The 19,561-nt window shown below is 46.7% G+C and overlaps 1 protein-coding gene across 9 annotated transcripts in view; it reads right to left on the bottom strand.

Moving 5' to 3' along the window:
• Positions 1-321: 321 nt before the first annotated feature.
• RHPN1 (rhophilin Rho GTPase binding protein 1) overlaps positions 322-19,561 on the bottom strand; it is a 58,298-nt gene continuing 39,058 nt past the window's right edge. For 6 of the 9 annotated variants that reach the window (XM_037891898.2, XM_037891899.2, XM_037891900.2 and 3 more), the window contains 6 exons: positions 18,904-19,023; positions 9,825-10,019; positions 8,762-8,838; positions 6,503-6,649; positions 4,552-4,710; positions 322-2,710 (listed from right to left, as the gene is read on the bottom strand). In XM_037891898.2, coding sequence (XP_037747826.1) covers positions 2,519-2,710; positions 4,552-4,710; positions 6,503-6,649; positions 8,762-8,838; positions 9,825-10,019; positions 18,904-19,023 — 890 coding nt within the window. In that variant the 3' untranslated portion in view covers positions 322-2,518. Of the gene's footprint in view, positions 2,711-4,551; positions 4,711-6,502; positions 6,650-7,067; positions 7,475-8,761; positions 8,839-9,824; positions 10,020-18,903; positions 19,024-19,561 lie in introns of those variants that run through there. The other 3 variants (XM_037891903.2, XM_043538982.1, XR_005224221.2) reach the window with 2 other exon arrangements.

Consider the following 19,561-nt stretch of genomic DNA (forward strand, 5'->3'; position numbering starts at 1 on the left):
CCCTGGAGTACGAAGGCTATCACCTCAATCCATGGGACGGATGGGGTCCTCAAGTAACCGTTAAAGAAAGCCATGTGGAGGGCAAATATCTGAATCTGCCTGTAGAGCAAATGCAGTTATGAGAATTGGGGGATGCATGAATGAAATGATCTATCAGCAGCTAACGTGTTTCATAGAAATGCCTTTTTTCAGGAGAGGAAACCACTATTTTTTTCTTAAATAACATAGGATCAACAGCTTGGCACATTAGCATTGCGCTACATGAAACAAAATAATGTAAAATTCAAAGGAAGCTAATGCGAAGATATTCTCCTACCAGTCTAAGAGACATACGTGTTCAGTTTATTCCATTAAACTTTTGATACAAATTATTCGTGACTTTAAAAAAGGAAGAAATAGACACCAACTATTACTTGTACAAAAATACAATTACATCTCTGAAGGGTATTTTATACCTACCAACAGCAATCAAGCACTCAGGAAGACGGGACAGCTTGACAACCTCCACAAAAAAACCCCAATACACAATACAGAAATGGGACTGAAAACTAACATGGTATATAATGTATATATTCTTCCAATTTTTCCAGCATTGACAGTACAGTTGTTAAGATGTATGCATCGTTCAGCTCAGCACCATTAAGAATGCTGGCAGCACAGAATTGGGATATTAGCAATGTGCCTGAGATCCAATACCAGGGCAAATTTTAGTAGTTTAATAATTTGGAGGAGTTATTTGCTTGGAATTTTAATCTCACACAGAAGAAGCAGGAGGCCCTTTGGCTGTTAGTGAATCCATCTCTGCTGGGGGAAAAAGGATAGTGACTATGTGGATACAGCTTTCCCTTTCATACAGAGGAGCAGGATATGCCCTGGCCGGGTGCTTGTTGAACAGCTGAAGGACAGCTATGTATCCATTACAGTAATGCACCCAGCACTGATTCAGCACAGTGCTTGAAACACGTGTTTAAGTCTGTATTGGATCTTGCTTAAGTGCTTTGCTGAAGTGGGGACCGAGCCAGTATTGCTGGTGCACCCAATATTCTCAGTGACATTGACAGGATTCTTGGGTGCACAGACCAAACTCTGCCCCCTCAAACCGCACACCACTCTGAATGACTTGGAGCTTGATCCAGCACCCACTGAACAGGAGTGGCACATATCTGGAGAGCAGGATATGGCTTCTGCTCTGACCAGATGGTCAGAAGGAGGCCTAGTTAATCCATTTGCTCTCGACGCACAATACTGATAACTTGAGGGCTTTGTGTTACCAATATGAAACATTCATTTCACATCCACAGATAATACTTAGTCCTGCCATGAGTGCAGGGAACTGGACTAGATGACCTTGCAAAGTCACCTTCCAATCCGACCATGCTATGACCTGTAGCAAAATGACAGCTGAGCTGCTCTGGGGTCATGCTACTGAGATTGTAAAATCTGCATCAGAAAGAGCAACAAAACACACAGGCAAAGCTGTGCTTCTGGAACGTGGTCCGGAAAATCATTTGAATCACCACCCTAATCTGAGCATGTAAATTCAGCACTCCGTCTTCTGTGCGCGCTCTCACCCTGCGCACTAAATGAAGCGGGAGACCAGCAGACATAGTAGGATGTGAGCATGTGCTTCAAGCCTCTGCCATGATGCTTGTGCACAAGGGGGCTCAGTTAAGGTTCCCTGTTCAACTTAAACAGTGACATTTCCTGACTTTTCAGCGCTTCACTGGGCAACCTTAACATTCCTTTAGTGTTTTTAGAAAATACACTTCAAATTTCTTCCCCAGCCCACCGCAGAGTAGCTGGAGACAGTCTCTATTTTCTCTGCACTCAGCAGGCTGGCCTGCTATTCCTGCTTCTCCCCACCTTGGGGTTGACAGCAGGCGGCTCCACTGGAATAAAAATCCTCAGATGTACCAAGGATCAGTTCATGTTGGATCTCCATGTCTCACTCCTCATCTTTTCACCGATGACATTCAGAAAATGCTATGCATTTCCTGCTTTGTGTATTCATGCTGACGAGCTCCTTGGCTAAGTAGGCAGCCATGAGCACAGGATTTTTACGCAGTAGATCAAGGCCTAAGAGATGGTACAGAACTTCACAGCATTTGGCTTGCCTGCTGGTGTTGACTATACCGGCACTTACTGATGCCGGTGAAAAGGCCATCTTGGTACTAGAGTATGAGCCAAAAAAAAAAAAAAAAATCAGTCCCTCCCCTCCCCACACCATTCAGCGGAGGGCTTTTTACATGTAAGCTCAGTTGGAGGAGCCTGCTGGTCACCAGCAACAAGAGCTCGACACTGGTCGGCCCACTCTGCTAGGAAAGAACCCAGCTCGATGCCATGCTCCACAGGCACCAAGGATCAGCTCTGGAGTCTTCTCCTTCCTCGGGGCTTGAACGACTGACTGCAATGACACCAGCGTAGCTCCCAGTGCCACGTAACTGCTGCTCTCTCCTCCTGCTCCCCAGCAATGCCAAGAGTTAACGTCAATAAGCCGGGACCCAGCCAGGCCGAGGGTTCAGTACATGGACTCGTCTCCCACGGTGGCGAAGGGAAGGCTGTAAGTGCTGCTCTTGCTGCGCTTACTCTTCTTGCTCCAGGCCAGCAGGGTGCTGGCGCTCTTGCTGTTCATGAGGCTCTTCCTGCTATTCTCCTTGTTGTTCTTCAGCAGCGCACCCCCCGACGACATGGCTACCGACCTCCTGTCCGCCTGCCAGAAACAGAATTAAAACAAGAGTGTAAGATATAGCCCCGAGAGGGGAGGAATAGAAATGAACACACAGCGTTTATTAAGGCCAGTGCTGTATGTGGGGAAATGCCACTTACATATGTGCTGTAGGAACAGCATGGCCTGGAGTACTGAACACACCCAGAGACTGGCACTTCCAGAGTGCTGTACAAACACTACGTCAAGCCTCCCAACGCTCCAGGAGTCTGGGTAAGTTTCACCCCCATTCTGACCTTGCACTAGTTACACACTGGTGTGCTTCCATGCAAGCAACAGCAGAATCAGGCCCAGAGAGTTTAAGGGACTCGCCAAAGGAGCCTGGAGACCGAGCTGAGGCTGGAGGGCTCCAGTCCTTGCAGTCCACTAGTCAGTGCTGCTGACTATCCACTTTATTTTAACTATGTGCTTTTCCCCATACGAGGCACCATCCATGTCCTGCTCAGAATCCTGGGAATTCCTCCTTTTCTTTACAATCCCCACTCTCCAGACACCACCTTCTGACCCTAAATCTGCTTAACCAGCAGGACCTCAATCTTGAGCGATCAAGACTGGCTTTGCTTCCAAGCCCATCATCACTACTTAACTGAACACCAGAGTGCACCCACTCTTTCCCATCTCCCCACAGCCGCCAGACCCCCAGACACTACTGGCCTAGGAAGCAAGAGACCATGCTTGAAAATGGACTGCTCAATCTCCCACAGCCTGGTGCCAGAAACCAGTCTCTAGGCCAGCCCATGGAGAACGTATCAGAAGGAGAATAAAACCCAAGATGTTTCTAAAGGCAAAGCTTCAGGCCTGATTTTCAAAAGTGTGAAGTCAACGGGGAGCTGAGAGCCATGGGAGCTCAAGCACCTCTGGAAAAGTCAAGACCTCACTCAGAGGACAGCAAAGCTTTGGCTCCCAGAAAGGTCCCTCTACACTCCCACAGGGCCACTGAAGTCTGGTCTACGCTACAGAGTTAGGTCAACATAAGGCAGCTTACGTTGACCTACTTACATCAGCGTACACACTACAGCCTTGCTCCCCACCGATGTAAGTACCCTATTACACTAACATAATAACTTCATGTCCATGTGAGGCATAGGGCTTATGTCAGTGTTGTCAGGGTGACAGTATAGGTGTAGACGCTGCCTTACTTACATCAGTTATTAGTTGTCATTGTCAATTTCACAGCTCCAGAAACCGACAAGAGTGTCTGAGGCTGGTAGTGGGTTCCAGCTACAATCTGGCTGCCCCCCATCATGGCTTCCCCTCTCCCAGCTAGGCATCTGCTTGTGGTCCCTGCTCCCCACTGCCCCTGGGCTTCCAGCACCCAGCTCCCCCTCAGGGAGCAGAGAAGCCTGGGCGACTGCCCACCACTCTTGGTGGAGAGAGGGGAGGCAAGAAGAAAGGGTGGCTGCTGGGCTCTTGGCGGGGAGCAGAGCTGAGAGCCTGGCCAGCAGCTGGGCTCCTGGCAGGAAGCTGAGAGCCCCACACTGTCCTCCTTCAGTTGGTGGAAGCGCTCCTGGGAAGGACACGCATCATCAACAGAAGGAGGACAGTGTGGACATCAGCCACCACATTAATTACTGCACTGTCTGTAAGTCGACCTAACATAGGTTGACTTAAGTTTGTAGTGTAGACATGCCCTTAGGTCTCAGATGGAATCTGCCACATGATTTATTGTTTCCAGACTCCACTACCCAAAGTATCCTGAAGAGACAAAGCATCACTCAGCTTGGGTTGACCACAGCAAGCTTCTCTTTGCCAGCCCTGGCTTCCCCTATACACATCCACCTAAGGGGCTTTTGCTAAGGTTCGGACAAAGCAAGAAGGTGAATTACAACGTTCTGTCCATCGGAACTCTGCAGGGTTACCACGCCAATGTCTACACCCTCTTCCCCGATGCTCTTCAGCAGCTGCACCACCTCAGCATGCTTGGACCACTTGCAGTCCTCGCTGTTCACAGAGACTATGTAGTCTCCTTCCTTTAGCCCAGCTTCCTGCAAGAGAGTAAACAAAGGCATGTTTGGCCAAATGGAGCCTGTAATATCCCAGCATGGCTACAGAACAAGTCTTTCAGGAACTAGCAGAGAATCAGCATTTCCTTCCCCAAAGTTCAATACAGCATGACCCTAGGACTCCGGTTGGACTATCTGAAGCATGGAAATGTTCCTAGGAAAATCCTCAGCCTGTTTAACTCAGTTTGCAGAGGCACTAAAGGAGACCACTTCTGCAAGATCTGGGGTAGGTCCAATCCAACAAAGCACTTAAGCTATAAGTAGTTTCCAGCTACTTCAACAGAGCTTAAAGCAAAGCACATGCTTACGTGCCTTACAAGACCGGGGTCATAGAGCCCAGACCAGTGAAGTCAGTGGAAAGATTCCCACTGATACAATGGGCACCAGATGAGACCAGTAGTGAATACACAGAACATTACTGGTTACCAGTCTGATCTTTCAAATAACCTATCAAAAGATCCAGTAGATAAATGCTCTTCTCCCATGCTTATTTCTGTGCGTCCTTCTATGCTTGCCCCCAGCATCCCTGCCCCTCCAGAAAGCTTTTCCTTTGAGAAGCTCTTCTGCCCATTTCCCCCAAGCTTGACCCCTTATGGCCCTTCCCTTTCAATCTGTTCGGTTTCTTCACCACCCCACGCCACTCCCAGTCCAAATTCTTTTCCCAACCATTCTCAATTCCCCCATCCCCACCCCGTTTCATCCCTCCACCCCACCCCTCACTTCAGCTTCCAGCCATCCTCTGCTCATGTTCCCAGTCTTCCTCCCTGGCCCCTCATCCAATTTCAGTATCTCTGCCCCCCCCCCAACCCCAGCTCCCTGTCTCAGTCTCTTTGCCCAGTCAGCTTCAATGCTTCCCCCACCCCTTGGCTCCACATATGATACTTCTCCCTCTCCTCCCCCTCACCGGTTCCCAGGCTTCTCTGTCCCATCCCCAGCTTCCAGTCCCCTTGTCCAGCCAGTCCCAATCTCTGCTGCCTGTCCAGTTTCCCTTCCCACACTCCACCATGTCAGCCTCCAGTCCAAGCATCTTCCCATCCCCAAGACGCCTTGTCTGGGTCTACTCCCCCAGATTCCCTGGATCCAGTTCTGGTCCCCTCTACATTCAATTCAGGTGGCTGCCCCCCTTCTCACGGCACATTACCTGCGGGGGCACTGAACACAGGAAAGAGTCCCCTTGCTCTCAGTTCTGGTGTCTGGATTTAGCAGAGCCCAGAGTAGCCACGAACTGCAATTGCAGGGACAGTCCCACTAGCCCTGGGTGCTAGAGCATGCTTAATGTGTACAGAATTTTTTGGGAACTAAGCTGAGATGTTCTAGTGAGTCTCTATTGAGTATGTGCCAAATATGATTTTTCAGAGACTTGTAACTCAGCCAGATTGGGGAGGACTTTCGTGAGGATGACAAAAGATGCATCCTTGACACAAAGGCCAACCCTCCTGCCAAATTTCAAGCGTCTGCTCCAAAGCATGGAGGCGCTAAAGATTCCCAAAGAAAAAAAGTCTCCAGAATGTTTTAACGTGAGCAAACCAAAGAATTTTCCCTCAGCTCATCCTCAAAGGGCTGAATATATTTTTTGGAAGAGGGGTGGGTGTGGGGGGATTCAGTCTGAGACTGACATCCAGCATGGGAAATATCAGCCCAAACGGTTCCAGTTTGGCCCAAGTTATTAGCAGCTGAGAGTGTGGTCTCACACAGGGAAATGCCAGGCCCCCTGAATAGAGGTGTGCTACTAACTCTGTCTGTATCTCCACCGAGGTGAGCATTAGCTACTTACGGATGCACAGCCCCCAGGTATCACTCCCGCAATCAGGACGGGAGAATCCCCTCTGAGCGTCAATCCAAAGCCATTTTCCCCTCTGGCCAGGTGAACTCGCCGTGCAGGGCACCACTTGTTTTTGACTGAAAATACTGACAGAGGGCCCTGGACAAACAGACATATGACAATGTGTTTCAGTGCAGTGGTCCTCTTGACAGTTCAGCCCTAGTCCCCTGGCTCACAGAGATCCCACTGACTGACTCATTGTTCAAGGAAGAGCGAAGCTGGATCACGTGTCTTCCGCAGACAATCCTGGTTTGTGCCCACCAAGCAGCGTATACACTGACTAGATGTCAGAGTAACTGCAAACATTTGGTTGCCCAAAAACCAGGGAGGTATTTTGGGGCTGGCAGTGCTTAACTGAATGACATTCAACCAATTCCTTGCAAGGAGGGAGGGCAAGATCTAGCCATCGAGAGCAGCTGTCAGAAACTGGGAGCTTCTGTCAATTTAAAGAACGTCTGTGGTTAGATTCAGACCTTCAGCCAAAATTAGAAGAACACAAAGACCCAGATCTACTTACCATTAGTGCATGGAATGGACTCTTCAACTCCCTCCCTTGACAACAAAGTCCCACCACCGGGGGGATGGGGTGTGTGGGCTCTAGCTCAAGACTTTAGTCTGGGAACTGCAATCTAGTAGCCATGGAGGATGAAATCCACCGTCTGCAACACCAGTCCAGGTGGTGCTCACATGGATCCAAAGCGGGGCACAGTGCCAGCCCTCTGCACAGAGATGGATTTCATCCTTAAAGTCAGATCCTACTGCCGATGAAATCAATGGCAAAGCTTCCCTCGGCTTCAGCAGGAGTTGCAAGTGTTCCTGGTTCCTCTGCTGTGGCTCCCCAGCTGTCTGGAGTGCAGATGCCTGTAATATTCTGCTGCTCTGAAGTCCCCCTGGAAGCTGTGTGCTACACACATCCTGGGTACCCTGCACAAATTGTTCCAGTGGAAGCTGGTCATGCTGTGCTATTCAATTAACAACTGCGAACGGGATCACATTAGGGAATAAGGAGAAGCTGACATTAAGCATTTTGTTTCCCTGAGCTGGGAAGTGCCCGCCCCACTGGCACAACTGCTGCTGGCCACTACTTACACCAAGAGCCTTCACTAAATCAATGGGAAGCCTTCTGGAACCAGTCTGAGAAGCTAGCATGTTGGCTGGCATCCACACAACCTTCATCTAGCTTTACACTGGCTTGCTGGTGGCATGGATCTACAGGCAGCCTTTGTCTCATTTTAAATCATACTCTCTCCCTTTGCCAGTGAAGGTGCCTTCCTAAGCCTGGAAGCAGCAAGAGCATCGCTTAGGTCCCAGATGAAGCGTCTGAATGAGGAGAGGTGACAAAGGCTCAAGTGTCCCCATTAATTCCCATGGCAGGATGCACTGAGCTGGCTTTGTCAGCTTCCCCCGTGACTGCTGTCTGTCTGTATCCACTTGTCTCTTGTCTTGTACATAAGTGGTCAGCTCGTTGGGGCAAGGATTGTCTTTTAGTCCTGTCTTGGTTTGTACAGCGCCTAGCACAATGGATCCTGGTCCCTGGCTGGGACTCGTAGGAACTAGGATCACACAAAAAATAATTAAGACCTATTACCACAAAGCTGAGGCAACTGCATATTGTGAAACTGCTCTCAGCCCACACTGGGCCGTGTTCACTATTGCTTTAGGAAACCCTCTACAGTCCAAGAAATAAAAGAAGGAGACAACATACCAAAGAGAATTCAGCCTTGTGCCACCTACTGGTTTTGCATTAGGGTTGGTCTGCACTCAGACTGAGGACGATTTCCAGCTTGGGCAGACGAAAGCATGCTAGCTCTGATCCAGCTAACACTGCAGTGGAGCTGCGGCAGCATGGGTGGTGGGATGGGCGAGCTGCCCCAAGCACAGTCCCACCCTACATCCTTATCTGGGCTGCTGCAGCTACACTTCTGTTCTCAGCACACTAGCTCAATGAAAACTGGTGCGCATGAGTCTACCTGAGCTGGAAATTACACCTTCAGCTCCAGTGTAGCCGTACTCGTAGATGGGCTGCCTGTAGTGACACTGTCACTTAGACTAGCTCTCAGGGCCTGCTCAGAGCACCACCTAGAAGCCTCTAGATGCTGCACGCAATGCTCCCCCCATTGCATGACCTCACAGCAATTTCATCATGGGTTTTGATAGGTATCAGGCACTGGCCCACGTGCTGGCCTGTTTCCTCTCATCACTGTTACATACCAGTCTATGGAAGATGTCTGTCACCTTCACCTGGGAGAAGTTGGGAGATTTTATTTCTGGTCTCTGATTCGTTTTGGCTAAGAGTAAAAGAAAAAACAAAGACGTTCCATTCTTGCACAAGTGAACCAGGAGCTGTTGCTTATGTATGTATCTAGGGGGGCCAAGCAGACTCAGCCTATCATGCCGACCAGTACTGTTTCCTTGTACTGCCCCATCTGTCTGCGTCCATCTGTTGCCTCTTGTCTTATACTCAGATTGTAAGCTCTTTGGGGCAAGCACCATCTTTTTGATCTGTGTTTGTACAGCACCTAGACAATAGGGACCTGGGCCACAACTCGTCTCCTAGGTGCTATGGTAACACATGATTAGTAATGTCAGGAAAGCAACAGTGTATTCAGTAGAAAAAGCCCAACCCTGCTCAGGTGACAGACCAGCATGACAGGCCCAGTCTCCCAGCTGGTGTAAATCAGTCTAGCTCCATTTAAGTCATTGGAGCCATGCCTGTTTACTCCAGCTGATGGCTTGGCCCACAATTTGCACCACCACATAACTGCGCTTCAGAAAATTGCTGCATAATACCAGAACGTATTAAACAAACCATCAGATCTGGGTGTGTCTGTGTCTAATCCTAACTCTGCCACCAGCTTGCTGTGTGATCCTGGGCAAGTCACGTCCCTTCTTCGTGCTGTAGTTTCCCCCTCTGTAAAATACCTTCCAAACCCACTTAGGTGGTGGGGTAGATGGAAGAAACGTAGCTTAACGTTTATGAAGTGCATCAAATTTCTTGGATCAGTAGTGCCACAAAAATGCAAATTCTTCTCTCCTCCTTCAGAATGGAGGAAAGAGCTAGGCTTTCACACCATGTCTGTCACCATGGTCTGCAACAAAACTGAATCTTTAGGACATTATCCATGAGTAATAACTCTCTCAACATGGCTCCTGCAAGCGCACATGCCATTTTAATTTGAGAGGAGATAATTTAGCAGAGAAAAGGACTAAGGGAGGAGGAGCCTGAAGGACCAAAGACACCGTAAGAAGACTATCAACAGTGCTCCCCACTTACGATGAATGTCGGGAGCATCTCCGGTTTCGAAGAAGTCTTCCTCATGATCGATTTCTGAGTATTTGCTAAGCGAGCGCTTGTGAGCGAAGGAGAGGACCTCCTGGAGGATGTCCATCTTCCTCAGGATCTTACACAGGCTGTGGATCCTCATGGCTTCCTCGTGTCGCATGATAGCTTTTTTCAAATGAGCCTTGCCTATAAAGTACAAAATTCATAACACGCCCGTCACTGACAGGAGAGATAATTCAAGCAGCAGTATGTTCCCTCCAAGCCACTAGCAGATCAGCAGAAAGCAGTCCCAGTAACTTCACTGCTACTTTTGGTGAGGTAGCTCGACCAAAGCTAAGTCAAGAGGGCCTATACAGGCTGCAACAGCAGCTCCCAAATGCAGCACAGACCTGCCCAAGCATGCAGTGCTCCATTTTGATTTGAGTGGAGGTAGCACCAATCATGGACATGCAGGCCTCACCTCTATGTCTCACAGGAGTAGTTGTGCTCAATGGGCCTGGGCAACAACATGGAGTTTTCAATTCAATTCTTTATTGGTACAGGGTTTCCTCCTCTGTCCCCATGCAGGGCTATTGCTCAGCCCAACATGGGTTCAGTTACGATTTAGGACGCATCATTTAAGATCTGCTGTAGCCAAACAAGTTATTGGGCTCTTTACAGGAGTAACTGTGTGGGCTTTAGACGTTTGAATTATATACGTGGTCAGACTAGGTCCCTAAATCCTTTCTGGCTTTAAACCGTGAATTTATTAACACAGAGGCAAAGAGTCAAGAAGCTACCTGTGGCCAGCGATAAACCACAGAATAAACACTCTTTTGTTGACAATCTTATGGTAGCTCCAGTTTAAAGACACATGATGGGAACATAGTTCAGTAAATTAACTCTGGATTTACACAGGTGTAAGAGATCAGAACCTGACATACCAGGTTCTACGCTATATGTTTCTCAGAAGTGAATATTTGTTCTGTAGAATCTTAACAAGGCCAGTATCTTTAGGCCCTGTTCTCTACTAGGAGAAAAATTCATTAAAATTAGTATTTTTCATTTTCTGTCTAACAGATCAGTCTATATTAAAAATACACACCACTATTTGGAATTCGTAGATTCTTGGACACTGGAGTGAACTTGGTTTTGTAAGTGCTATAATGGACTTCCTGCTTTTTCCTATCATGTACAGAAACACATAGGGATGGTCTGTCTGGATTTCCTGATCAAAGGATTAGTCAAAAGATAATAGCAATTAAGAAATATACAAGCCTAGGCATGTCCTGAAAAGTTCTCAGATAATTATGTTGCTTTCTAATTAATCTTTAGATTGGGACATAAAAGAGTCTCCCTCCACTCCCCAGAAAGCCTTAAGTCATGTTTTAGAACTAAAGTCAACTATCTGAACTGGCATTTCTGCCTAGAATATTACTTAGTTGAAGATGAAGGTGTGCTGACTCCTGACAAGGCGGTATAACATCTTACATGGTTGGTCTAAAATCAGTGGTTTTCAACCTTTTTTCATTTGTGGACCCCTACAAAATTTCAAATGCAGGGTGCAGAGGATCCCTTTGGAAATCTTAGACAGTCTGCAGAACCCCAGGAGTCCGCGGACCACAAGTTGAAAACCACTGGTCTAAATGCATTGAAGTTACAACCCAATGCACCACAGATGCGGCGAGGAAGACTGCTCTTTTGTGAGAAAGGAAAGAGGGACCGTTCTGTGGATACGTTTTAACCTCTGCACCCTGGGAACATACAAGAGCAGAGACTGGGGTCTTCGCTTTCCTTTATTTATAAGAATTAACAGGGCCAGCTTGTCTTCTTGGTAGAGAAGAGCAAGAGAGCCAGATTCCCAGCTGGTGTAAATCAACTGGAGCCACACACCAACTTACACCAGCTGTGGAACTGGCCCCCTAAATCTTAGCAAGACGTCATTTGGAATAGCTGGTTTGTGATGTTCTGTTGGGAACACTTAAGGTTCTCGTCTGTCTCACTAGTACAATGATGATAAGATCTAAACCCTCTTGCTTGGAACATTTCAAAACTAAACTAGGCAAAGCAGCTAGTAGGGAACAATCCAGCCTTGGGCTGAAGATGAATTTATTCCCAGCAGGTCTTTGTCTCTTGGTTTTTCATGCTTTCTAAATCATAGCAGGTTTAGATGCACAATGACCCAAAAAGGGGGCCGGGGGGGAGAGGCAAAGCAGATATGACAAACTAGAGCTTAAGACCCAGGCTTTCTATTGTTCCAGTCGCTTCAGGGACGGTTGTTAGAATAGAATAAAAAAACACCCATGTAGCTGAAAAAGCAAGTGATAAATTTGCCTTTTTTATGACAATCAGTATCAAAGGGAGCAAGAGATAGGAGTTATAGCCCCCCAGTATCCTCTGTGATCAGGTTCATAACCTGAAAACCAGGAGTCAACCTGCATTTGAAACTTGCAGTTAAGAGAAATCTGCTTGGATTTACTGAGTCGCGTTTTGTTAAAAGACTTGGAAAGCACCACAGACCATTGATGTGATAAGAGCCATATTCAATAGCTTTTTAAAGACAACTAGGTACTTGGGTCTCTTTCCTAAACCTGAACTATAAACCGACTTAGTTTTTATAAAAAAATTCTGCTTTCGATAGATAATACTGGTGTTTACTTTTAAGCTCTTTTTCTATTTTTATCTATTTAAGTTTTCAGTTCAGGGACGTTATGGGAGGAGTCAGACAAATTATTAAACAACAGAAGCAGGGATGGCATGGTGTTTACCAGAGCTGGTGTTTACCACTCTGTCCCACTTTAAGCCATTTTCTATTTTGAAAACTGTTTCATTAATACATACTACATTACACTTTGAATATGTAACGAAAACTAATTGTGGTTACATAAGGAGGTAGATTCAGAGATTAAATTTAGAACTGTATGAATAAAAAAAATTCTAGTGGGCATAATTATATTGCTGAACATCAGAAGGGCTATAAATTTTTGGTCTGGTATTGTCCTCAAAGAAGAAGTTATACAAGTCGTGACTCATTTCAGTTTTCAATATTTATATAAACAAAAGTCAAACACGTTCGATTATATGAAAACAATAATGCAGAGTTGTAGGGTTTTGGTGTTGAGCAATCAGAAGCATGCCCAGTCGTAGACTAGCAGTCCAGGTCCATTTGGCCATCCTGCATTCTACAGCAAGAGACAAAATTTGATGCAGCAGATAGATTAATCCTATTCCTAAATTCTGAACTGATGCAAAGTTTGAAAAGAGATTTTTTTCTGTGATTGCTGAACTTGCTGGACACTGATGTAATAGCACCAACAGTTCTATGAAGTCGGATGGAATATCAATATTCTTCAGGGTTTTTTTTTTTAAATCTGTGACAAGGGCATCTTTTTCCTTGATAGTGGACAAAAACATTGATTTGGATCTGAAGCTTCTTGAACTTTAAACGCAAGTAAATATGGCAAAAAATTGGGATTTTTGCTGAGGTACCAATGCCTTGCGATTTCTGCACTGGTGTTAATGTAGATTTTTCCAGGTTTATGCGAAGGCTGAGGCTTGAGAAAAGGTTCGTGGTCATATGGATGGTGAGAAGGATGTCAGTTTCAGATGGGGCCTTGAGGAAACAGTCCTCCAAGTATGGAAAGATGACGATGCCCTCTTATGTAGGGAGGCAGTGACTACTGCAAGGACCTTAGAAAATACACGAGGGGCGGTCAACAGTCTGAAGGGCAGTACCTTATACTGATAGTGGTCGGTTCCCATAATGAACTGGAGAAAGCATCTGTGGGCTGGATGTATGGTGATATGAAAGTACGTGTCTTGGAGGTCAACGGCTGAGAATGAATCCCCCTGTTCCAGAGCTGGGAGAACAGTGGAGAGGGTAACCATCTTGAAGCATTGCAGTTTGACGAATGTATTTAGGTTTCAAAGGTCTAGGATTGGTCTCCATCCACCAGATTTCTTTAGGACGAGAAAGTAATGAGAGTAAAAACCCTTCCCTCCCTGTGTTGGGGTGGGACTGGTTCTATGGCTCCCAATCACAGATGATTTCTCTCTTCTCCTAGGGTGGGTTCATGAGAAGGGTCCCTGAAAAGGGACAGGGAGGGACAGTGGAGGGGTGGGATAGATAGGAAAGGGATGACCTTCCCTGACGACCTCCAGAACCAACTTATCTGAGGTAATTAGCTACCATGATGGAAAGAAAGGGGGTAGGAGGTTGCCAAATTGGTGGGATGTCAAAGATGGTTGACAGGACTGGAACAGAGGAAGGCTTCTCGGGGCCTCATCCACATTTTCAAAATTGTTGGTTTTGGTTGGAGGTGTGAGAGAAGTATCCCCTGGGAAGTCATAGGTCTGTGTTTGGTAAGTAGCTTCTGTTGATGTTGTTGGGTATCATATTGCCGCTCTGAGGTATAACACAGTGGTTGGGGTCATGGATGAAGTCGATACTTCCCTAGGCATCTCTTTGGCACTGGAGAGTAAATATCGAGAGTGTGGAGAGTTGCCTGAAATCCTTAAGGGAGCATAGGGAGTCATCCATACGCTCCGCAAATAATTTGGGGCCAAACTCTATTGGGCTTTTCTAAAGAGGTACAAACTACAAGAGGTGCAGCCATGATACCTGCCTCAAAACAGCAGCAGTTTCTATGAATCGGGCGGTGGTGTCCACAGAGTCTAAAGAGGCTTGCAGAGCTTTATGGGCTAAGAGGTGTCCCTCAGAGATGAGCTCTGGGAGTTGTCCCAGTTTTTCATCAAGAAGGTCTTGGCAGAGAGTTCCTGTATTTTAGAGTAGTTAATGTCAGTATACTTAGCCATGAGAACCTTGTAATTGGATACGTGAAACTGGACAGAAGAGGCTACATAAGCTTTACATTCAAACAGGTCCAGTCGCTTCCAGTCTCTATCACGGTGTATTGGTCAAGATTGGTATTTTCTTGCATGGCATTGATAACCATGAAATTCTGAATGCAGTGAGTAAAAACAAATTTCAAGTTCTTGACGGGACCATAGTATTTTTTGTCTGCCCACTTTCAAGTCAGCGGAATGGACACTGGGGTTTGCCAGAGTACCTCTGCAGGATTGGGAAGGTCCTGGTTGATAGAGAGAGCTATTTTGGAGCACGATGACGTGTGCAGGATGTTGAGCAGCTTATGTTGTTGATCCTTCCCCTCCTCTAAAGGAATCTGAAGATTGTCTGCAAGCCTGCAAAATAACTGCTGAAAGTGTCTGAAATCATCAGCTGCAGTAGAAGACGGAGACATGATAGCCTCATCAGGAGAAGAAGAGGAGAAGTGGAACAGCAGTGGAATTTCCTCCTCCTGCTCTTCTTCCTCCTCCAGTATGGGAAGAGGCGAGAGACTGATGAAGAAGGTGAAGGCCTTTGGATCTGGTCCATGGGAGGGTTCCCAAACTGCTCTCTATACATGGCCCAAGGATCCCAGTATGGCCAACATTGAGGGAGTGGCATGTGGGGTTGCATCCATAGTGGTACATACCAGAGGCCTGGTCCAATGGTGGATTGCGTGTAATGTACAGAAGAGGACTTGTGAGACTGTCTCGGGTGGGATTGAGTACTCCTCCCCCTCAACATCGCTAGGGAAGGCAGGTACCATCCTCGGGGAACAGTGATGTGATTCCCGCAACGAGGATGGCAGTGGAGGTAGATCACATTCAAGGAGTGGGGGGACTCAGGCACCTCGGAGACAAACATGTCTTTGAGGTATCAAAACTCCTGTGGAGGAGGGAAGAGCATCACTGGCACAGCTGATGGGGTTGAAGATTTTCTTGGCGCCGAGGACACAGTAGGTGCTGAAAAGGATGTTGGCATTAGTAGGGTTGTCGGTGCTGGCAATTTTGTTGGTGCTGTGATGCCCGGAGTAGGTCTGGTTGGTACACCTGGCACTGGTTTCAGAGGTCTTGCATCTCAGTCTTTAACGTCTAGGGACAATGCTGAGGGCTGCAAATCTGCCAGAGTAGGGTCTTTAGATTGTTGGTTGACGTCAGTACGAGAGGTACTCACGTGGGACCTGGAACTATGTCCCCGTCTGAGGATGTTGAGGCAACCGAGCTCACTGGGGATGGAGTTCTGGCACGCGGTGTCTCAGCAGGTGACGAGGGAGCCGTTTCTTTGTGTTAGAGTGGGGAGGAGAAGATTTTATTTTGGAAAGACACAGCAAACGGGTCAGTAGACGACCTAGCAGAGTGTGAGGGCTGTAAAGGGGAAGTGTCTGGGCTGGGTTCTGAAGCTGAACACAGTGATTTCTCCATGAAGAGAAGTCACAGGCAAATGCCCCAGTCTTTTCTGGCCCTGGCAGTGAGCACACACTTTTGTGGGATGTGTCCCTTCCCCAGGGAGTGAATGTACTGCTGGTGATGGTCGGTTACTGGGAAGGCATTCTAGCAGGATATGCCCCTCTTGAATCTGGGAGTGCCAGGCATAAGGGTGAGGGAAAAGCTTCCCAGTTGGGAAGGGCAGGAAGCGGGAAATGAAAACCTAAACTACGAACTAACGAGGAAGCAAAGGAGGTGGAAAAGTGGAGATTTTTCTTTTTTTTTTTTAAATTGGGAGAGTTTGGAAGGAAAGAACTAACAAATAAACTCCAAACAGGTAAGGCACTATCAAAGGTAAAGGAGAAGCAGGCTCTGTTGCGGATTCCATCCCAGACCAAAGGCGGTAGAGAAGGAACTGGGGGCAGTCGGAACCCACAGTGCTATATATGCACGTCCTGCTCACAGCACGAGACAGAGGAGATGCCCATGTGCAGTCCAACAGCCATGGCTGATGAAAATCTCCAAAGCTGGGTGCAGGGGGTGCTGCTGCACGCACAGTGGAGCACCCATGGGGGCATCACTGAAAGAAGAGCCATGACTCTTCCTCCTTGACGTCTTTAATTGACGTGGACTTGGCTTTCTTTTGAGGTACTTGGCAATGACAGTGCAGTATTATCAGTACCTTCATCCTCACAGTCCGAGTCTAACACTCAAGTGCATTTAACCAAAGTCATTGGTCCGGTGTCTCTTTGTTCTTTCCACTGCATTTTGCAAAATGTTCTCTTATGCAGTCTGCCTACCTGATCATTTTTTCTTTGCGATTTCTACATCCTAGAAACTTTGCCATCTTCGTAGCTTCCTCAAAATAGCCATGATTGGGTCAGTTGGGGTCCACTTTTGCTCACGTTGAAATATTTTGACGTGAGTTCCTGTACTGAATGCAGCTGCAACTGCTGCATGCCAGCAGCCACATCAAGAGACAGTACTGGGCCGGACAGTTAGTTTTGCAGTTTACCTCAAACTGAAGTGTTGGTATCTGGGAATTCCCTTTCTTTGTTTGGTAAACGAACATGTAATTTTCATAGCTAAACAAAGAAGGGGGAATTCCCAGATTCCAAAGTTTCAGTTTGAGGTAGCCAAGCCAATAGATTACAGTTTTAGGCTGAGGATTTTTTTGGTCTTATTTAATTTCCTTTCATTAAAATTAAACAGACCACATTACTGCAAAATCATCACCAAATTGCTAAATATTTTTAGTAATGAGCATTAGTATATTCTCATAATAATTTTATTTTTTTCCAGTTTAGACTGGCATTTACCAGCGTTCTGTCCTAACCTAGTTTTCCCTGGGAAATTGCCAATCCTGAGCAGATGCTGAGATTCAAAAAGTTAAAGCTTTATAAGCCATTAAAGCACACTGTATATTTTGACATGTGATGTTGACAAAGTAAATATCCCTAAACTCTAATAAGTTCTCAAGCAGCGTATTTCTTACTTTGCCTAGCTGTAAATTGTGATCATCATTGATGGAAACGGTCGGCAGTTTGGGTGCATACAGTGAAATCAACGTTTCCCAACATTTACTAACAAAAGTCTAATGCTTCGAAGCCTAATGCTAAGACACCTCCCGCTCAAGTTCTGGGTTCCACTACAGATTCGCAGCCCAATCCAACTCCCATTACATCCTGCGAAAGAAACCGATTGAATGCAGTGCAAGAGGGCCATTAAAGTGAGTCCAACTCTGAAAAGCGCCTACACTTAGAGCTTCTCCCGGGATGTATTCGAGTGATAACTGCTGACTTCAATGTGTGAAGTAAACTTTCCTGTTTTTGCTTCCAATTAGCCTTGGAGAGCCAACCCCACTACGTTAGAGAGCTGGATTCCATCCTGGTTCACGTATCACCAGCAGTATTTGTAACTAAGCACCGAGTGCAGAACTTTTTTTGTTGGCTATTTGCGAGCCAGAAAGAGTCCAGCTTGGCTCTCTGATCCTAGGGGCACTTGCAGCATTGGCAGTTAAAAAAAAACTTCTTTAGTGTATAAAATAAGCAGATATAATGCAGCGTTATTGAGAGAAGAACATAGGACCCCACAAAATGCTATTTCCTCTCACAGATACAGTCACTGGAGAATGTCTGTTACCCTGCCCCTGAAAGTAGCTGTAGTGTCTGCTTCTATCATAGAATTTCCAACCAGAAGAGTCAAAGTGACAGGATTCTCTTCATTTTCATACTGCCCTCGGGGCTCTGAGGCACTAGAAATGTCTGCAGGCTCAGGAAGACAGAGCTACATCCAGTCACGGTTGGAAGGGTCTTTGCAACCAGAAAATCTAAAACCTGTTTGTTTTTGTTTGGTTTTAAATGACAGCTTAAATTTCTACAGAAGTCTATGGACTTAATTCAAGGAAAAGGTGAGGGAGTACATACTTTTTTCATGCCCTGGTCTTATCTTCAAGACAGCAAAGCAGGACTGAGGTGTTGAGAAGTGAGGCAACAAGCCTCCAAGACACCCTGCCTGATAAATATCCCCCCTACTTGGCTGGTGTAGGATTTATAGTTAAAAGTCTGACTATGGAAAGGAAGACACCTGGCATGTTCCAGTCACAGCTTCCCAGAAGAGGCCCCTTTCAAGCCACCACCACGGAAAAGGCAGAGCTGGGGAGGGGAGCGTGTTGAACATGGTTTCTCGATACGTCTTCACCATGCCCTCATGGATGCTGTCCACAGAGGAAAGTAGAGGGACTACACTGGGGCTTTTCATGCATCAAAACTTGTCTCCTGGCTAATGCCTGACGAGGTTCACTACGCTGAAGGATAGTTACCCAGTTTCCTTCGCTCCTCCTGGTCTTGCAGCACAAGATGAAGTGATGGTCCCTCCGGCACGGTGACGTGGAACTGGACAAAGGCCTTTTCGTGCTCTGGGAGGTCAGCATCAGACACGGCTGTGTGAAACAAGCAGGTGTACACAGACTCAGTGGGGTATTCAAAGCATTACTCATCCATAAATAGCTAGAATTTCCCAGGCAGATGAGAGAAGAACCTGGATAGCCTGTCTCCAGCAGCACTTGGATCTACATTGCTCCAACAGTTTAAAGGGTCGGTGTTTTTAATTACACTAGAGCCTCTGTACTAACGGATCCAAATACAGGGCAGGGGGCCTGTGTATTTAATGGGGCAGCCTACAAAACCACCAAACATATGAAAAATTTCAAGTTTTTGGGCCAGCTCTAGGGTTTATGCTGCACCCATCACTGTGGTATCTGGGCACCTTCTAGGTCTCCCAATTTCCTTAGTTCCTTTTTAAAGTAGGCATGAAAATAAAAATAGTGTCCGAGATATATGCCATGGTCACAAATGCAGAGGGTATGGCTACACTGCGATCAGGAGGGGTAACTGCAGCAAACAAACACAGTCTAGTCTTTGGGCTAGCTAGGGTAACAATAGCAGCGGAGCCAGGGCACCATGGGTGGCGGCACGGGC

The sequence above is a fragment of the Chelonia mydas genome, chromosome 2 (genome assembly GCF_015237465.2).
Source record: "Chelonia mydas isolate rCheMyd1 chromosome 2, rCheMyd1.pri.v2, whole genome shotgun sequence".
Lineage (NCBI taxonomy): Eukaryota > Metazoa > Chordata > Testudines > Cheloniidae > Chelonia > Chelonia mydas.